Genomic DNA, 18,939 nt, shown 5'->3' with positions numbered 1-18,939 from the left:
TTCCACCGCACCGTGCATCCTTCTCCGTGTTCTCTCTAAACTGCCGATGACATGTCCTCCTCTGTGTTCTCTCTGACCTACTGACGACCTCTCTCAAGGAATTGTCCACGACTACCCTCCTGTTCTCTCAGATTTTGTAGCCCAACTTTCTCTTTCTTTCAAGGTATTGTCCAAAATCTCTTTTCGTTAACTTTTGCTTCAAATATTTATTATTTTCTGATAACTATGCCTCCAAATATAATTTCTTTCAGAAGCTTATGTTAGGTTTATAGGTAAAATCGATATTTGTTAGATCTGTGAAGTTGTTCTTGGTAGATGCCTTTGTTCTTTGTTCTTGTGTGAGACCATCTAAGAATCATAATTTTTCTTTGTTCTTTTTCTCAGTTTACTTGTGCGTAATTTTTCTTTCATTATCATTATTTTGCAATTTGATCTCTGATTTTTGTGTTTGAGTTAGAAAAAGGCTTCTTGCATTTAATTGCTTTAGCTATATGTAAAAATCCATCACAGACATATTTAAAAGATGAAAAAAATGAAGTATATTGGGATTTTAAAGACCTAGAGACCATAAACTCCCTGCCCCTCACCCTCTTGCCTACTTTGCCATTGATCACAAGACATGTTGGAATTTGAGTGACGATCCCAGCCTTTTTCCCATTGCTTCCCATAGTGTAGAAACTGATTTCTATACAATCTTTCAATGTATTGTGATATACTTGGCTTTCCTACCCTACATACTTGATATTACTCTCCTGAATTCAGTCGTCACTCAAAGTTTTATGGCTTTTCATTCACAGTGATACATCATATAGAAAATTATAATTCCACCTCTTGATACCCTACACACATCCAATCAACCATTTGGGATTTTATGATCACATTATTTATAGTGTAAACTTTTCAAATCAACCATTTTTTTGTTATTTTTGTTCTAGTTGTCCTCAATGGAACCCAACATGCATACCAACTTAATAGTCATTTTCAATCCATTCCACTTTTAAAAAGGGGCAAAAATTTAGGAAAACAAAGGACTCGTGGTGTGCTGGAGATGGAACAATTAATATAAAAAGGGAAGCAAAAATGAAGGAGTTATGAGGCACCTATGAGTTCACATGAAAGTAGAGAAGACAGAGTCACAAACAATGATCATGTATAATTTGTGTTTCTACATCTCAATCAAATCATGGATCAAGAGGATGAAATATTGGTGCAGCTATATCTTGTCTCAAATAAAATCATCCTATCTATTAATTGGGCTCTTGCCTATTCTTATCATCAATAAAATTGTGTTTACTGGAAAAAAAGATTGTCCTTCATATTGTACTTCCTTTCAATTTGTTGGTTAATTAATTTTGTTTTTGATAAATACTCGATGCAGTGCAAGGTGTGCATGCAGACATTTATGTGCACCACTACGAAGGTGAAGTGCAAGGAGCATGCGGAAGGAAAGCACCCCAAGCCTGATGTTTATACTTGCTTCCCTCATCTAAAAAAATGAATGAATGTGGAGATGGATTGAGAGTATCATCGTCATATATGTAAATCTTTCTGTTATGATGTGCTTACATCGTGGTTGCTTTATGCATATTGTGGTACTGTCTATTTGAGAGAGGGAGAGTCTTGTATACTTGTTCTTTGTTCAAGTGGAACTCGTTGTTCAATTATAATGAATATTGATGCCGTTGGTGATGAAAGCTTATTTAATTGTGATGAGAAATGCATTGATCATTAAAATTTGGCGGAGTCATTTTCAATAACTAAGCAACTGATTAGACATTTCCTGTATGAGAAATATTGTTCATGTTAAAATTTGTCATTACCAAACACAATTACCATGTTGGCATGTTTTACGGCTTATTTAAAGTCATCATTGCATGAAAGTTACTTAAAATGTATCATAGATATAAGTGCAACGAAGGATGATAAGATCTAGGATGAGAAAAATATTACCCTTTCAATAGTGAAACAAGGTTGCCAAATTGTTGCTTATGATTAATCACTCAGATGGGTAATACATGATGAAGTTTTAATTTCATGCATGCGAGTTGCCCCACGTTTGACTTTCTCTTGACTTGTCATATTTTAGCATATTTCATAGATCATCAATTGCCTCACACACACACACATATGAGAAACCACAATTCGGAAAGTCTTCATATTTCATAATCTTGGTCATTCTTATATTGGCCCTTGGCAAGGGTAGTCGTAATAGAGGATATCTATTACGGCCGGCTTCACCACCGTACTTTGCGTGCTAATGTTACTCACTAATCAAGGACAGTCATGGATGACATTGAAGTACAGAATTGAAAATTTCACAAAGTTTCATTCAAATAAACATTAGTTTTCGCATTAAGAACTCACACACAAAATTGACTGTCCACATTCAGTGAGAGGGAGCCATAAAAATTTATAGGATTTATAATACATATTCAATAGCATGGCCTCTTGTTTATTTACACACAAGACTCCATGGGATCATACTACTTTGTGCACATCATGCCACTTTCCGTTGCCCTCACCTGAGAGAAATATGGATGTGCATGCACCACCAATATCAGAGTGGCAACATTTTAGTATGCCCTAGAATAACACTGAGATACCGAGTCATCAACACAAAATTAGTACATGGACTTTGTATTATCAATTTTTTTTTTCGGGGGGCCGGGGGAGGGATAGAGAGATGAAAACTGAGTTGTATGTCATGAAAAGCACAGTGCAACACAGTTTGAAGATCCCAACATCATCAAATTTATCTAAATCCAACCAAATATGGATGCATACTATCGCAAATAAGAAAAAGAAAGGTCAATGACAATTTTTTTTATTTGTGCAGCAACTTCTTGATTTTTAAATTTCGAATTCATAATTTTTCTTGACAATCTAAATGGATAAACTAGTTAACATCCCTCAATAACCACGATTTCTCCAATGCAAATAATACTCAATAGGACAGAAATGGTGGTACACACTCTATAAGGCCAAATTACAAAGTACAGATCGCCTACAAACCCTAGATTCTGAGATCCACTTTTAGTAATTTGGGATAAAATTTCCAATTTTAGATTGACTACAAATCTTAAAAATTTCAAATCTATTTCAAATCTATTTGTAAATGAACGAAATTGAAGTGTGTGCGCGTGAGTGGTGAGAATCTGAGTGTGAGTGAGTAATAACAGAATATGTGAGAAGTTCGGAAAAAATGGTTACCGGCTTCGAAATTGCAAAGAAGAAGAAGCCATCCTCATCACAACGCCATCCAAACCTATAGTCGATTGGGGGGTGGGGAAGAAAGCAGGCTTCAAGGGCTTCGATAAGGGTTGGGGGAGATTGAGAGGACCTCACGGGGGGAGGGGGAGATTAAGAGAGGTGAGGACCAATTCACTTTTACGTTTGGATAGTGAGAATATTTGAAAAGTATTGAGAATATTTGTGAATAGAAGTAAAAAAGTAATGAAAAAATAATAATAGAATATTGAATAATAATAAAAAAATATATGAAAAATAATGAATAATAATAAAATAGATAAAAAATAATAATAAAATAAAGAATAATAATAAAAATATATAAAAATAGTTGAGATACTGTTGACTGAATAGTTTGGCTATGTCGCACAGTAACTGATGCCAGACTTTTTCAAACACTAAACAGCAGTACAACGAATCTTACGCCATGCCAACTGGTCTCTTTTGAAATTTGAACCGATCAATTATCCAGCGGGATCTTCCAGGTACGATATTAATTTCACAATATCCCCACATCAGAACCACGTAGAAACAAAACAAAAATAATTTGACACTCCAGCTAACTGACAGCCCAGTTATTTCACATGAAATCAACATTGTTAATTGCCAAAGACACTCTCTCATTTTCCACGTTTGTGCGAGGTGGAACATAAATTGGTCAACTTTAGTAGCTAAGGACCATTCGCTAAAAGAGAACACGTTTGTGCATCCTCGTGAAAAATGGTCGGTGGATATTGAAAGTACGTGGCTAAGTCTAATTTCTTTTTATAAAATTTCTCATCTCATCTCATCATTATAATTTTTTTAAATTTTTATATAAAATAAAATTAATAATTTAACATTTTTAAATTCTATAAAAAAATAATATTATTAAAGATATTTTTTAATAATATTTTTTTAATTTTTAATTTTTATATCTTTTTATTTGTAAAAATAAACGATGTGATATACAACCAGATCATACCCACATTCCGGAGGGGACCACCTGATCTAGATTAATATAAAATTATCGTATTTTATCCTTGAAGCTGACAGATAATTGGCCCAGTGGATCGCAGATAATTGCTTGCCCCCTTTAACTAATCATCGCACTAAGCTGGCATCACTCTTTTTGGCGTAGTAATCAGATGAGGTTGCTCCCATCTTCTTACCCTGAGTTCATAATATGTTCCAAAACCCTTGTGGTCTCTGGGGTTTCAAATTCCAATGTGCTTCGGCATTTTCAATTTTTTTGTTGTTTTTTTTTTTTTAGAAATTGTATTTTATACTGTGAATTGACCATACAATTACAATATCATTAAACTCCGCCATATATCACGATCAGTTTAACCCTTCTCGCAAGTCTTGTTTATTTTTAACACGTTTTTTTGGTTATTTACATCGATATTTTGTTCCCTTATCAAACTGTCTCTTTCTTTAAGAATATATTGTTAAAATTATAATTTACGTCCCTATCTTTTATTTTTAATGCAAATAGAGGTTTTTAGCATTTTTTAAGATTAGAACATACGATGCCAATTATAAATATTAGTAGATATTGGCATAATTAGATGAATAATTGATATTTGCAGTCGAGTGTCCAAATCTTATCTACTTATTTTTAAAAAATAATAATAATAAATCTAATATTTATATATAAAAAAATTATTTTTTTAATGATAGACTATATTTTTTCAAATAAAATGCAAAATTTTTCATATTATATGATGTAGTACAATCTAACATTTATCTAATAAAAAACAAATAAGCATATGATTATTGTCTGGTTTTCTTTTTGTATTTGAAAATTTCCTACTATTCCATTGTATTTAGCTGAAATAATTATAGCATTTCCAAAGTTTAAAATGCGGGATTAAACATCGAAGACTTGGGGACACATTATTTTGACACGACAGGTCCACAACTCGTATGGAAAATCGAGCACCATTAAGCACGAAAGGACCACGATCTGGGACCACCGTGGTCCCGAGGGTACCCGATTATTTGACATTTATTTATAGTCTTTTTATTTTGAAGGGTAGAAGACGGTAATTAGTACCATCACTTAATTGCAACAAGGCCACCGAGTCACCTCAAAGTCCAAGCTGTCACTACTGAGGGCCATAATCAGATGGGGTCGTCCCCAATATCTCAAGATGAGACCCTCCAAGTCCAAGCAGCACGACTCACGAAGGCTCATTAGACAAAGATATCTACAGCAAGATAGATATAATAGAAGGAAATTGTAATCCGCATCTTACGAAAAACATGATCTTATGTGGTCGTTCCCATCATTATATGTCGAGACCATGATATGGTGGCAGTACTTGATAGTAAAACCATTGTCACTCGGGCATATAATGTGAATTTTGATGATTTTGTCCCTTCTCAATTTTTTTTTTAAAAGGAAAAATTCTACAGAGAACCTTATCATGCCTCATGATGCAAACATTCTTTATGTGGTCGTTTCAACCTTCTAATAGTTATAAAACTAAAAGAAATAAAGTTAATTAAATAATTAATAACTAAAGAATAATGGTGGGACCTCCCGTGGCTTACTTTGAATAAATTAAGTGTCATAATCAATATAATCCATACTTTATTCTTCTATTAGAGTATCTCCAAAGTCCCACGTGAAACGCATTGACAGAAGTAATGTGGCATCTCCGACTAAAAAAAATAAAATAAGGTGATGCATTTAAAATTATTTTTTATGTTAATTAATAAAATATTTGAATTAATATATTGTAAATTTAAAATTCTTTTTACTTATTTAATTTATAAGAGAAGTTTAAATTCAAGTTTTAATAACATTTAGACTCTGTTTAGATATAAGAAGAATTTTATCTAATTTTTTTAAATATCAAAACAATAATAATATTAAAAAAATATTTTATTCAATTCTCATATTAGCTCGTCTCATTTCAACTCACTATCCAAACGAAACCTAAATCTTATTACATCAATATTTAGGAAAAAACTTTTCACACCAGTCTCAAATATAACTTTTCTTTAATTTTTTTTTTTCGTATTTACGATCCTTAAATTATCAAAGATTTTATATTTTACGCTTCAAACTATGGAACTAATAAAATGTACTCTTCAATTACTAAAGACTAGCATTTTACACTTTTCATAAAAATATTGTGATAATTATGCTATTTATGTCCTCTAGTTTTCTTTTATCCCAACTATTATGATTTAATTAAGATGCTGAATGTCAACTTTCAATAGTCTCAAAAGTAGTAATATATCAGTTTTGGGGTCCAAATCATGTAAATTCAAGTAGAGTTTTCCAACTTGATGCTCTCCCGTGGATTTTCAATCAACAGTAACTAGTGCCGTAACTAGTGGGGTAGGTACTAGGTAGTCCAGTGTCCTGTATAAAGGGCAGAAGCCTATTGGTCAGCTCAGAACTATAGCATTCATTTGGCCGCACACAATCACAACTAAAAAGGTACATTACTTGTCGTCTAGTCATTGGCTTATCTACTGTGATAGAATACCCTTCCACCAAACTCCACGTGCCGAATTTCCAATGGCTCTCCTTCATATAGAAATATTACTTTTCTTTTTTTCTTCGGCATACCAAACAGATTGATAATTTCCCTCCGCACAGTACAAACCCTCCGTCTTCACTCTTTCATAGAAGCAGGGCCTCACCTCAACTATCTCTCTCTCTCGCATATATTATCTCAATATACCTCATAGCCTATCGAAGCGTCGCAAGCTGTCAAACTCTGACGCTAATTTTCTGTGATTCCAAAGACTTACAGTTAGGACGGTTGGTTGAGCCTCTGGTTAAACAATCACTGTTCCATAAAGACGGACGAGATTTGCCAGTGATTCCGTACTCTCAATATAATAAAAGATAAAAAGCTTTTAACAACATAATCAACGACCGTCCCCGGGAAGTCTCTGAGGCAGAAAGGAAATGGCGGTTGAGTTCTCAACATGCGTGGAGTACGGCCTGAAACTCTCGAAGCGAGTATACTACGGTAAGGAGTCGGTTTTTTCGTCTGCTCCGGCGGTAGTTCCAGCTATGTCGAAGTCTTCATCAGATTACTTGCCGTCGGCGCCCATGGTGTATGTGGTGGTGCCGGAGCCGGAAGTGGTGGACAACCCGGACGTTCCGAGCTACCAATCTTACGTGTACGGCCGGTGCGAGCCGCCGGCTTTGATACCGCTGCAAATGCATGGGGTGGCGATGGAGATCGAGAGCTATTTGGACACTGCCTTCGTCTCGGTGAACGGGACGTGGCGCGTGCATTGCGTGATGGCGGGCCGGAGGTGCGATTGCCTCATTGCGGTGCCGATGGGAGAGCAGGTAGTAGTTACGAACCTGCGACTTTTGAAAGTGATTCGCTTCGTAATTTATTTCGATTATCTTGTTTTATCTGATTATTATAATTTTTTAAAATTTTTAAAATAATATTTTATAATAAAATTTTATTTAATTTTTAATTTTAATATTAACTCAACTCTTCATATTTTTATTTTATTTATAAAAATAAAGATACTTATTTAAATTATTTTCTGTGTGGTTTACTGATTTTATTGAAATTAATTTTTTTTCGAATAGTGCGTTTCTTTTAAAAAATGTGTTCAATCAATATTAATTTATTAAAGGTATCTGTGCATGTTAGTTTTTTTTAATTTTAGTAATTATTGTAGTCATGGAAGCAATTATTGTACGAGTCACTGTCACACGCATTGACGAGCTGTATAGAGAAACAAAACCTTGGTAAAAATGTCATATCGACTCTTGGAATTTTAGTCTGCATTTGATTGCAAAACTAAATTGAATTTAGTTTAATTTAATTTAATTTTAATTATTAAATTATTAAATTTATCTTAATTCAAAACTTCTTTTTATGCGAGACTTATAATTTTTTTAACTTAACACATATTTATATGTATAATCCATAATTTTTTTTAACTTTCTATAAAAAATATTAAACTTATTTTAATATCTAAAAATATTTTAAACACAGTTTAAATAGACCTTACATAACTTTATTCGTTACTTAAATCATTACTATTTATAAAGAATTAAGTTCAGTTCAACATCCAAACGCATGACAGTTGGACTGAATGGCGCTAGCTAGTTGGTTCTTGTGCGTGAATGGCAATGTTATGGGTTGCGGGCATAATACTTAGGGCAGGTTTGGGACCTCAAACAAAACATAAAATTCTCATCTCATCTCATCTCATCTTATTATTACACATTTTTCAAATCCCCATACAAAATGTAATAAATAATTTAATTTTTTAAAATCCCAATACACATTTTTCAAATCTCAAAACAATAATAATATTAAAATTTAATATTTTAACTTTCAAAACAAAATACAAAATTCTCATCTCACCCCCCAAACCTACCCTTAGGCTCCACGAGCTTGAAAATAAATGGATTTTGTCCCTGAAGCCTACATAGTCCAATTAACTCAGGCTTGGCTCGTAAGGAGTGCATGCAATTCATTTCAGCAAGTAATCTTTAGTATGAATCAGTGCAATATTAGATGTCCCAAGAATACTGTAAAGCATAGGGGTGTAAATTTAAACCGGGAAACCGGAAAACCGGACCGGACCGAACCGGACCGGTTGGTCCGGTTTTGAACCGGTCCGGTCTGGAACCGGTTCCTATTTTATGAAAATCGGCCGGTTCCGGTCCGGTTCCGGTTCCGTAGTTTTTGGGACCGGACCGGACCGAACCGGACCGGTTGGAAAAAAAAATATAAAAATTAATTTATATATTATACAGAATATTTATATATATAATATATAATTATATGTTAAATTTTTATATATAATATATATAATTATATATCATATATGAAAAAATTTTATATTATAATTTATAAATAATAACATAAAATGTTAATCTTAAATATGAACATTTGTAATTTATTTGATCATATGTTATTAATATAATTATATATAAGATAATGTTGTTATAATTTATAAAATAAAAGTTTAATCTTAAAGATAAAAATTTAATTGATCATATGCTTTAAGCATAATATATATATTAAATTTTTAATAATATTTTATAATAAGAATTAACACTTTATTATATGTTTTTTACATTTAAAAAAAACCGGAAAACCGGACCGGACCGGACCGGAAACCGGTAAAACCGGAAGTACCGGTTTAGGAGGGTAATCGGGGCGTAATCGGTTTTGAAAAATACAAAACCGGTACATACCGGTTCGGTCCTAGATTTTGTCCAAAACCGGACCGGACCGGACTGGTTACACCCCTAGTAAAGCATGCAGGATTCCAGAGTTAAGTTTCCAAGGAACATGAACGTCAATTCTTAGAGGTGGAAAATCAATTATTTTTATTCGGATAATAATCGAATCATATTGTTGACTTGATGTGATGTATAATAATATCCATCATTCCGTGTGTGCTTACCTATAAGATCCACCGCTTTAATATCATCCATTCCGAAAACCAGAGTCCAGAGCCTTTCAGTCTGCGCTAAGATCCTTGCCTCTGCTTTCCCAAAACATGCGAATGACCTCAACGATAATCGACAGCTTTAGAACCCCATATTGAATCGTTGCAACGAAAATATGCATCACGGTTTCACTTGAGACTGGTTTCTGCTTCTAACGGGCGGCATCATCTCCATTTACCATGCTTTTTTACCCCTTTTCATGTTATGATCCATACGATACACGATTGATGCTGCCCGTTAGCAGCAATATGTATTTTCAAGAACGGTTGTTTGAACTCGTGTCTTGTTGGGTCGTAATATGAACTCAAGAACGGTTGTTTGAAAAAGCATCCATTTTTCTTTCTAAAGCTTTTGCAAAGTTAAGTAAAATTAAAGCTTCACATTTTGTCGTTCACGCGCATAAATTTTATATGTATGCTGATAATACAATTAAGATGGCATGCTATAAATTATTTGAGCTACGTGCTGATCAGTCTTTTCCTTTAGTTTTTGAAGCAAGTTATCGTAAGTTCTCAAGAAAAAATATGATGTGGCTAACAGGGTTCACTTCTAGGTGTCGAGGTTGATGTTAGTGGAAGATCTTATCGTACTCAGTTGATTACAATGGAAGATATAACAGGCATTGAGAAAATGGCCAGATCTGAAGATGGGCGCTTCCTTAAAGGCCGGATATACACTTTAAAAGTTCCACAGGTTATTATCTGGTGCATGCAGAGCTTACTTCAGTTTTCATGTCAATCACTCAGTATTTATTTCTTCCCATTATTTCTGTTAACTATTATGTTTATCCTTTAGGTTCTTGGAGGCTCCACTCTCTCAATTAAGATGAGTTGGTCTCAGAAGTTAATATATCAAGATGATCAGTTTTTCCTTAATGTACCTTTTAGTTTCCCAGCATATGTCAATCCCGTTGGGAAGACAATTTCCAAAAAAGAGAAGATTTTTCTGAAAGTGAACCCTGGTACTGGGACAGAATTTTTATGCGGAAGTACCAGCCATCCTCTAAAGGTAACTTTTTCTCATATATTTTGTTCAGTTGATAGATACACATAATAAACTTTGTTTTTTACGACTTTACAGGAAGTTAGTAAAGTAAGTTTCTCGTATGAAGCTGAAGTACCAGCATGGTCAGATCAAGACTTCGATTTCTCTTATACTGTAAGAACTTTAACCATTGATTGTCTTGTGATTGAATAGTTCCTAGTATGACTCACTACAGGAAGGGTTGGAATACACAGTGTTGATGATCATAATTTGGTGACGTCAGGCATGAAAGAATGATTATTTTAAAATGCTCTATTGTTTTTATAGGTTACATCAAATGACATTTTTGGTGGTGTCCTCTTGCAATCTCCATTTCTGGGTGATTTTGATAAAAGAGAGATGTTTTGCTTCTATCTATTCCCTGGAAATATCCAGAGTAAGAAGGTTTGTTAGCATAACCTGCTACAATTTTTCGTAAATGTTTCTTTTATTCAATGTCTGCATTTATGGGGTATATATCTACTTGACGTCTCACTTTTAAAGAAATTTTCATGTGAGGGTTCCTTTTGATGTTTGAATAAGGATGGTCGGTATTAGTTTAAGTTATGAAAGCAATAGGTTGTGATGATTGCATCAGCACGGATAGAGTTAAAAGGACAATATGTCCTTTAAGGCCTCGTTTGTTTTCGCACATGAGATGAGAAGAGTTGAAATTAATTAAAAGTTGAATAAAATATTGTTACAATATATATTTTTTAATATTATTTTTGTTTTAGAATTTAAAAAGGTTGAATTATTTATTTTATTTTGTGTCAGAATTTAATAAGTTATAATGATTAGATAGATGAAATGAGATTAGTTGCAAGAAGTTGTGAAAACAAACGAGTCTTTTAAAGAAAAAAAATTAGTGTTAAGGACAGGAATTTTTGCAAGTGGAGCACTAATTAATGGCCTTCTCGTGGAACACTGACCGCCCTTATTTTTTTCTGCAATATGTGGCCTCAGGGACCTAGAGTCGACTTCTTGTACTATAAACAAAATGTTTTTTAGACGTCTTTTAAAATGCAACATTGTAATTTCCACTCCATTAATTTTAGTGAATTTGACAGGTTTTTAGAAAGGAAGTGGTATTTCTTATTGATATAAGTGGCAGCATGATGGGAGAACCTCTTGAGAATGCAAAGAATGCACTAATGGCCTCACTGTCCAAGCTAAACTCTAAAGATACCTTTAACATAATTGCTTTTAATGGAGAGGTACAATTATTCTCATCAACAATGAAGCTGGCAACCAATGAAGCAATCTCAAATGCTAGAGAGTGGATTGATGTTAATCTTATAGCAGATGGTGGTACAAACATTTTGCTCCCCATAAATCAGGTAAGTTAAAATTTGAATGCGTTTCAAGTTAACGATCAGATGTACTCCAATTACTACACCGGCAGTGCACATTCTTTTTTTCAATGTCAATTTCATTTGTCTTTCATGCAACATAATTTTTATTTAAAAGAAAAAAAGATAAATGTCATATGTTATGGAACAAACAGATGACTTGTACATGCCTACTTATAGCAGTACCTGACCATCTTGGTCATCAGATATCCCAAGATTATCTGATGACTGACTACTACTCGAGTTCAAAGATCTAAACATTCTAATTAATTTGTTGTTAGACAATACCGACCTTTGCACCTTAGGGATCTGCGAACATCTTACCTCATCCGACCTGACAACCCAAACTGCCCTAAACGCTCTCTGACAAACGGGACTTACCTAGGGTACTAGACAGACAATAAGGAGAATGCAGGCGGTTAAACCGACCATATGCATGTATGCAATACAAGATAAGATAAATGAAGAAAATAACATTAACATGAAATTATAAACATAAAGCTTAGTAAAATTACAAAGCTTTCAAAACAGGTAGTGCAGATTAACACTTACAGAAATATGGAGGAATAGGATGAGAGCAGAATATGGTGAGTGAGATAGAAGGTAGAATGGCTCTGATAGGCTCTGCTTAATTCCGAACAAAGGTTCTCATTTTATAGTACAAGGAGTTCTTATTTACAATTATTAAAGTAAATAGTAAAAGTAAATCCGTGAGTGAACAATGGGTACTGTTTAGGCACGGGCATAATTGGGTTGTCATCTTTATGTCTTTAGCTGTCTCTGGGGCGGCTGCTTTTGGCATATAGTGACAAATCAGGAGTCATTATTGTGCTTCTGGCGGGTTCAGTAAGGAATCTGCTTTCGGCACAAGGTGACAAATTATCAAAGGAGAGCTTGACAGTCTTCTTTGAACTCAAGTAGTAGTCAGTCATCAGATAATCTTGGAGTATCCTCTGAATCATGACCAAAGACATTACTGTATGAAGCCTCTGATGATGCGTCTGAATTGTTGTCCTGTCCAAAATCATTACTTAGAGACTTTGACAGTTGTTTTTCTAATATCTTGATTAAATCATTTTTATTAAGTCTATCAAGAATATCAGTGTTCTTTCAAGACATAAAGATGACAACCCAACTATGCCCGTGCCTAAACAGTACCCACTGTTCACTCACGGATTTACTTTTACTGTTTACTTTAATAATTTTAAATAGGAACTCCTTGTGCTATAAAAGGAGAACCTTTGTTCGGAATTAGGCAGAGCCCATCAGAGCCATTCTACCTTCTATCCCACTCACCATATTCTGCTCTCATCCTATTCTTCCATATTTCTGTAAGTGCAAATCTGCACTACCTGTTTTGAAAGTTTTGTAATTTTACTAAACTTTATGTTTATAATTTCATGTTAATGTTATTTTCTTCATTTATCTTATCTTGTATTGCATACATGCATATGGTCGGTTTAACCGCCTGCATTTAATTGTGCATTCAGTCTACGTTAGCACAAGGTTCATTCACTGGGAAGAGTTATATCTTTCCAACAAAGTATCTTTGGAACTTGAATATTTGCATCTGGGGTTGAACTCTGGATCAAGAGAGTGCTTCCCGCAGAAGGTTTTGCAATAGATTTTGGATCTAAATTCATTTTTAAAAAACGATAATAAATCCAAAAAATCAAAGCAAGGGGTCTGCTTCCCTCAATCATATCATAATCAGAGGTCAAAATATTCAAAGTTAAAACTTTGATAATATGTTGATCATCAAGAGAAAGAAGAGTTAAATCAGAAAAACAATTAAAATGAACTGGTCCTTCTAAAATTGAGGACTAGATCATACCAAGGATACTGGTTTCAAAATTGTTAAATCTAGCATCACGTAAACAAAAGAGTACAGATGCATTTATACCTTTTCTTGTTAAAGGTTTGGCCGCAATCTGTACTGATCCAACATGTAAATATTTATACCCTTTGTTTAAATACCCCATTTAGTCACTATGAGTAGAATGTGATGCCCTTTGGTTTAAAAAATACTCCTAGTGAATTCCAAAATATCATGAACGATATTTTCAACTCGTTCACCCAATTCACCATCGTTTACATAGATGATGTTCTTGTTTTCTTAAAATCTATTGATGAACACTATAAACATTTGAATTCATTTCTTGACATCATTAGATTAAATGATCTTGTCGTTTTAGCGAAAAAGATCAAGTAAACTCTATTGCATAAGGAGTTCTTATAGCACAAGGTTCTCCTAATAATATGACAGTAGCCACACAGTCTACGTTAGCATATGGCTGTAGTTTATCATGACTAATTTATGGCCTTCAATACATATTATTAGGCACTCTTCACTCTCTTTGATGTTTACTTCAAAAACATAATTTTCCCTGTGATGTCCTAATTTAGGCGATGAAGTTGCTGGCCGAGACTACTGATTCAGTTCCTCTCATTTTCCTCATTACTGATGGTGCTGTTGAGGATGAAAAGGAGATTTGCAATATTATTAAAGGCTATCTCAAGAGGGAGGGATCAATTTGTCCTCGCATATGTACTTTTGGCATAGGTAAGAGTTTTGGGTTGGGGTTTCACTTCTTGTCAACTATCTGTAGTCTTGATACTTGTAGCTAAATTATCAATCTTTTCCAGCTTCATATAAAGTATTTAATTGCAAATCACCAACGTCAAAATCACTTCATCTCTCATCAAATCCACTTCTGATTGGTTTGCATTTTCTGTAGTTCAATGTAATATACTCAACTAATTTCAAGTCCCAGCAATTCAGAATTTCCTTCTCTCATGAAATCCGAGGCAGTTTTTGTACTTCTCTGACCCATTTGCTTCTGTTCCTCATTCTGTTTATCTCTTTTAATTTGAACTCTCTTTCTGACTGACCCAAAAAAAAAAAGTGAGCTCTCTCTTTCTGCATTTGTGCATTAACTTGTTGTCTTCACTGTGTATAGTTAAATGAATTTTTACTCATCCTTGTGATGCACTTTCTAGTTTTGCTATTTTTTAAAAATATTATTGATTAATTTATTTAGTGGGAGATTTTTCCAGGTTCATATTGTAACCATTACTTCCTGCAAATGCTAGCACACATTGGGAGGGGTCATTATGATGCTGCTTATGATGCAGGTCAGTTTTTTTTTTTTTGTTATTAATACTTTATAATTACCATTTTTGTATTAGCAAATTTTATCATTACCCCCATCAAGATTTTTGTTAGAGAAATGATAGTTGCAGTCGTGAGTGCACAAGCGCCGCGCAATCACTTTGAAAAAAGTAAAAAAATATGGGACTCACATAAAAAAAAAAATTTAATAGTGAACTCTATTCTTTTTCAAAGCGATTATACGACGCTTGCGTACTCCACGACTGCATGTAGCATTACTCGAAAATTGCTGACTAATTGTTAAACAACACATGATTCCTTTACTTAGCCCAAATATACTGGTTATTGTAATTTAATAACTATAATGATATATTTTACAATCTTCTGTTACCTTTTCTTTGACCAGATACAATTGACTTTTCAATGCAAAGACTAATTGATAATGCTTCGTCAGTCATTCTTGCCGATATTCAAATGGACGCTTTAGAACATCTTGACTCACTTGAGGTACACAGGTCGTAAGAGGATGGTCCTGCTAAACTCAGACCGATTCTGCTCATCGTTTGAGGATTCAAAATATCATGCGAATATTTTACCGTCACAAATAATTTTTATTGTACTTCAATATTTGGAGGGAACCTTCATTTACCTGTCTACTAGGATATCTTTTACTGCAGAGTAACGCTGAAATACGTCCTATTCCTCATTGCAGTTGTTTCCATCTCATATTCCAGACCTTTCATCTGGAAACCCATTGATTATATCAGGCAGATACAATGGAAGCTTTCCAGATGCTGTTAAAATTAGTGGTAACTTGGCAGATATGAGCAACTTTGTAATAGACTTGAAAGTGCAAAGAGCCAAGGATCTGCCTCTTGATAGAGTAATGTTTCTAACTTGGTTCTGTTCTCATTTCTGTGGCGTGTTTGGGGTTGGGTTGGGAATCTGTGATGGTGCCCAGAAACAAAATCCTCAATTATCTTCCCACACACTCGTTATATGCTGCATGAAGTTACATCTTAATGATCTGCCCCCAAAATCAGCTATAATATTAGCTAGCATGTCTGGTTCTCTGCGTGCACACTGTTTTTAAGATTCCTCAAGCAGATGACCTCTTTGCTACAGCCTCAGAGCAGCTTAGATGTCCAATAAGATGATATCATTCACCTAGGTTGTAGACTATCTAAGAGGTGTTGATCCATCTTCCTCAACTGTCCTGCTTGAATCTAATTCTGTCTAACAACCCCTGAATGAAGGCTTATGTTTAAATTGATGATGGTGCATTGCCACCATTAAAATGGGCAATTTGATATTTACTATACTTTTGCATTTTTCTTCTCTAATTGTTGTTCTATCAGCAGGTACTTGCTAGGAGACATATTGATATACTCACAGCCTGTGCATGGTTCTCGGGAACAAAAGAACTGGAGGAGAAGGTTTGTTGCTAATAGAATCTCCTACAGATTGGATTAGCCATAATAAAATGACATATCTGAACTTAGTTTTCACCTAAACCGAGTTTGATTTCAGTCATCAATGTGATAGTAAACACATATTCCAAAAAACAAAGAAAAAAAAAGTCTTGCAAAGCACGCAGGGTAATCTTTGAGAGAGGAAGTTAGTTTGAGAAAAACTTGCAGTGGATAGCCATGATCGTTCTATTCGCAGGAGTTCAAATTCCCACCTAAGAAGTTAGATAAACAACTGCGTGATCATTTCAACCATACAAGAAACTTTTTCCCTCGTGTCTGCCATAACTCTCTGACCACCAGACCAGTCAACATGGATGATGATTTTTATCTCTCTTACTACATAGAACTGCCAATAAAACGACGTAGAATACTTGTTCCTTTGCTGTAATCGCTTATTTATGTGTTTATTTTGAAGTCATCAATTTCCCTAGCCGATTGTTTTAGGTTGCCAAAATGAGCGTACAAACTGGGGTTCCATGCGAGTACACTCGAATGACTTTGGTTCAGACTGATGCCGGAAAGAAAACACCTGAATCGGCTTGGATACAACAGGTTTGCTTTTCCCTGAGGAACTCCATAAATCATTTCTGCTACTCCTACGTGTAAGCTTTTGGGGAAGTTTGTCAGCAGCCAAGCAGATGACAGATTCTATCATTTTCCTGAATGATCTCTTCGTATGCTTTAGTTTTTTATGTTCTTAAAAAGTCGTTCATGTCAGAAGAGAATTCATTGAAACTACTTCAGAAAGTAAATCCACATTCATTTTTAATTCACATGAGAATGAGTCACTGTGTGCTTATAAGCGTACACAAACGATCGATTTCCTTACAATTACATCAAAACAGGTATACAAGAAACTAAAAACGCTGAAGATGGAGGAGTTGGAGGGCCAGAAGATCATAAACTTGGGAAAACTAGGAGTCGGCTTTGGTAACTTGACTGCAACGGCAGGGAATCTTCCACCAGGAGCCGAGGAAGCCAAGCCACCTGATGCTGCAGAGCTGTTGATAAAGGCTGCTTCCAACTGTTGTGGCGGACTGCTTGATCGCTGCTGCTGTATGTGTTTCCTCCAGTCTTGCTCGTATATGAGTGACCGATGCGCAGTTGCTTTCACGCAGCTTTGCGCTGCCCTTGCTTGTTTGGAGTGTCTCAATTGTTGTTATGAGCTTTGTGCATGAATTTAATTTACATTAATATAAAGTTAGTCGGACATACGAGTACAAGGATAAGTTATTTCCATGTCTAATTACCAAAAGAAAATTAATATAATAATGCACAGATGTTATGTGTATATGGAGCTGTGTTAGATGTACTAAGCTGACGGCAACATTATCCTTTAGTGATTAATTAATTGTTTTAAGGTTTTCATTTTGTTCTGATGTTCTGTGATTTTTTATGTGCTGAGTCAATATCTTTGCATTTTTACAATTATTTTATAACTCACTCTCAATTAGCAAAATATAATCATGCCACTCTACTAAAAATAAATTTCAATATTATAAAATTACTCTTCATTTTATATAATAGTTATAAAATAATTGTAAGTGAAACATTGTAAGTGAAATGTTTCTCTGTATGCGTGCTTATATTACACGCTTCTGTAAAATGAAAAAGAAAATCCTTAAGACTTAAATTCTATAATAAATCATAAGGGTTGTTTGGGAAATTCATCTCATTTCAAAATTTTTCATAATTTACATTACAAATATTACTAAAAAATAAATATTTTCAATTTTAAATATTCAATTTTTTCATCTAATTATTGCAACTTTATCAAAATTTTAAACAAAATACAAAAAAGTACTACTTTTTCAAATTTCAAAATTAAAATTATATTGTAAAAATATTTTAATATTTAATATTTTTATTAAACATTTTCTCTCTATTTTATCAAAATTCAATAAAGGATGATGCTAGTGTGCCGCCCAATTTTGACCATTGGGCATGCTCACTAGTACAAATTGCATATTTTAATTTTTTTCCTTTTTTATATTTTATAAGCATCTTTAAATATTTTTAAGAAATAAAAAATACACCAATACATTAAAAGTAACTTATTTAACCATTAAGCAAAAAAATTAAATACACGAGCAGTCAAAATGAGGGGACAAACTCATGAGACATGCTATAATTTTCATTTAATAAAACACATTTAACTCAAATAATTTCATTACTATACATAAACTATTTCACTTTGTCATCTTATCATATTCTCCAAACAACCCTTAAGTCATAATTGTGTATAGAATTGTATGTTGTCTACAAATTCATAATGGAGGATTTTTTTTT

At 33.9% G+C, this 18,939-nt stretch overlaps 1 protein-coding gene across 1 annotated transcript; it reads left to right on the top strand.

Annotated features, from left to right (window-relative positions):
- The first annotated feature begins 6,822 nt into the window (after nucleotides 1-6,822).
- Nucleotides 6,823-17,943, top strand: LOC109001969. The gene is made up of 13 exons (XM_018979499.2): nucleotides 6,823-7,552; nucleotides 10,232-10,384; nucleotides 10,487-10,699; nucleotides 10,772-10,849; nucleotides 11,003-11,119; nucleotides 11,785-12,054; nucleotides 14,473-14,629; nucleotides 15,124-15,201; nucleotides 15,585-15,685; nucleotides 15,891-16,061; nucleotides 16,540-16,614; nucleotides 17,095-17,202; nucleotides 17,496-17,943. The coding sequence occupies exons 1-13, from the start codon at nucleotides 7,160-7,162 to the stop codon at nucleotides 17,826-17,828; spliced, it is 2,247 nt and encodes a 748-aa protein (XP_018835044.1). The 5' UTR covers nucleotides 6,823-7,159; the 3' UTR covers nucleotides 17,829-17,943.
- Nucleotides 17,944-18,939: the final 996 nt, after the last annotated feature.

Source organism: Juglans regia, chromosome 7 (assembly GCF_001411555.2).
Source record: "Juglans regia cultivar Chandler chromosome 7, Walnut 2.0, whole genome shotgun sequence".
Taxonomy (NCBI): domain Eukaryota; kingdom Viridiplantae; phylum Streptophyta; class Magnoliopsida; order Fagales; family Juglandaceae; genus Juglans; species Juglans regia.
Note: the sequence above shows the minus strand (reverse complement) of the source record. Positions and strands in the feature narration are given on the sequence as shown.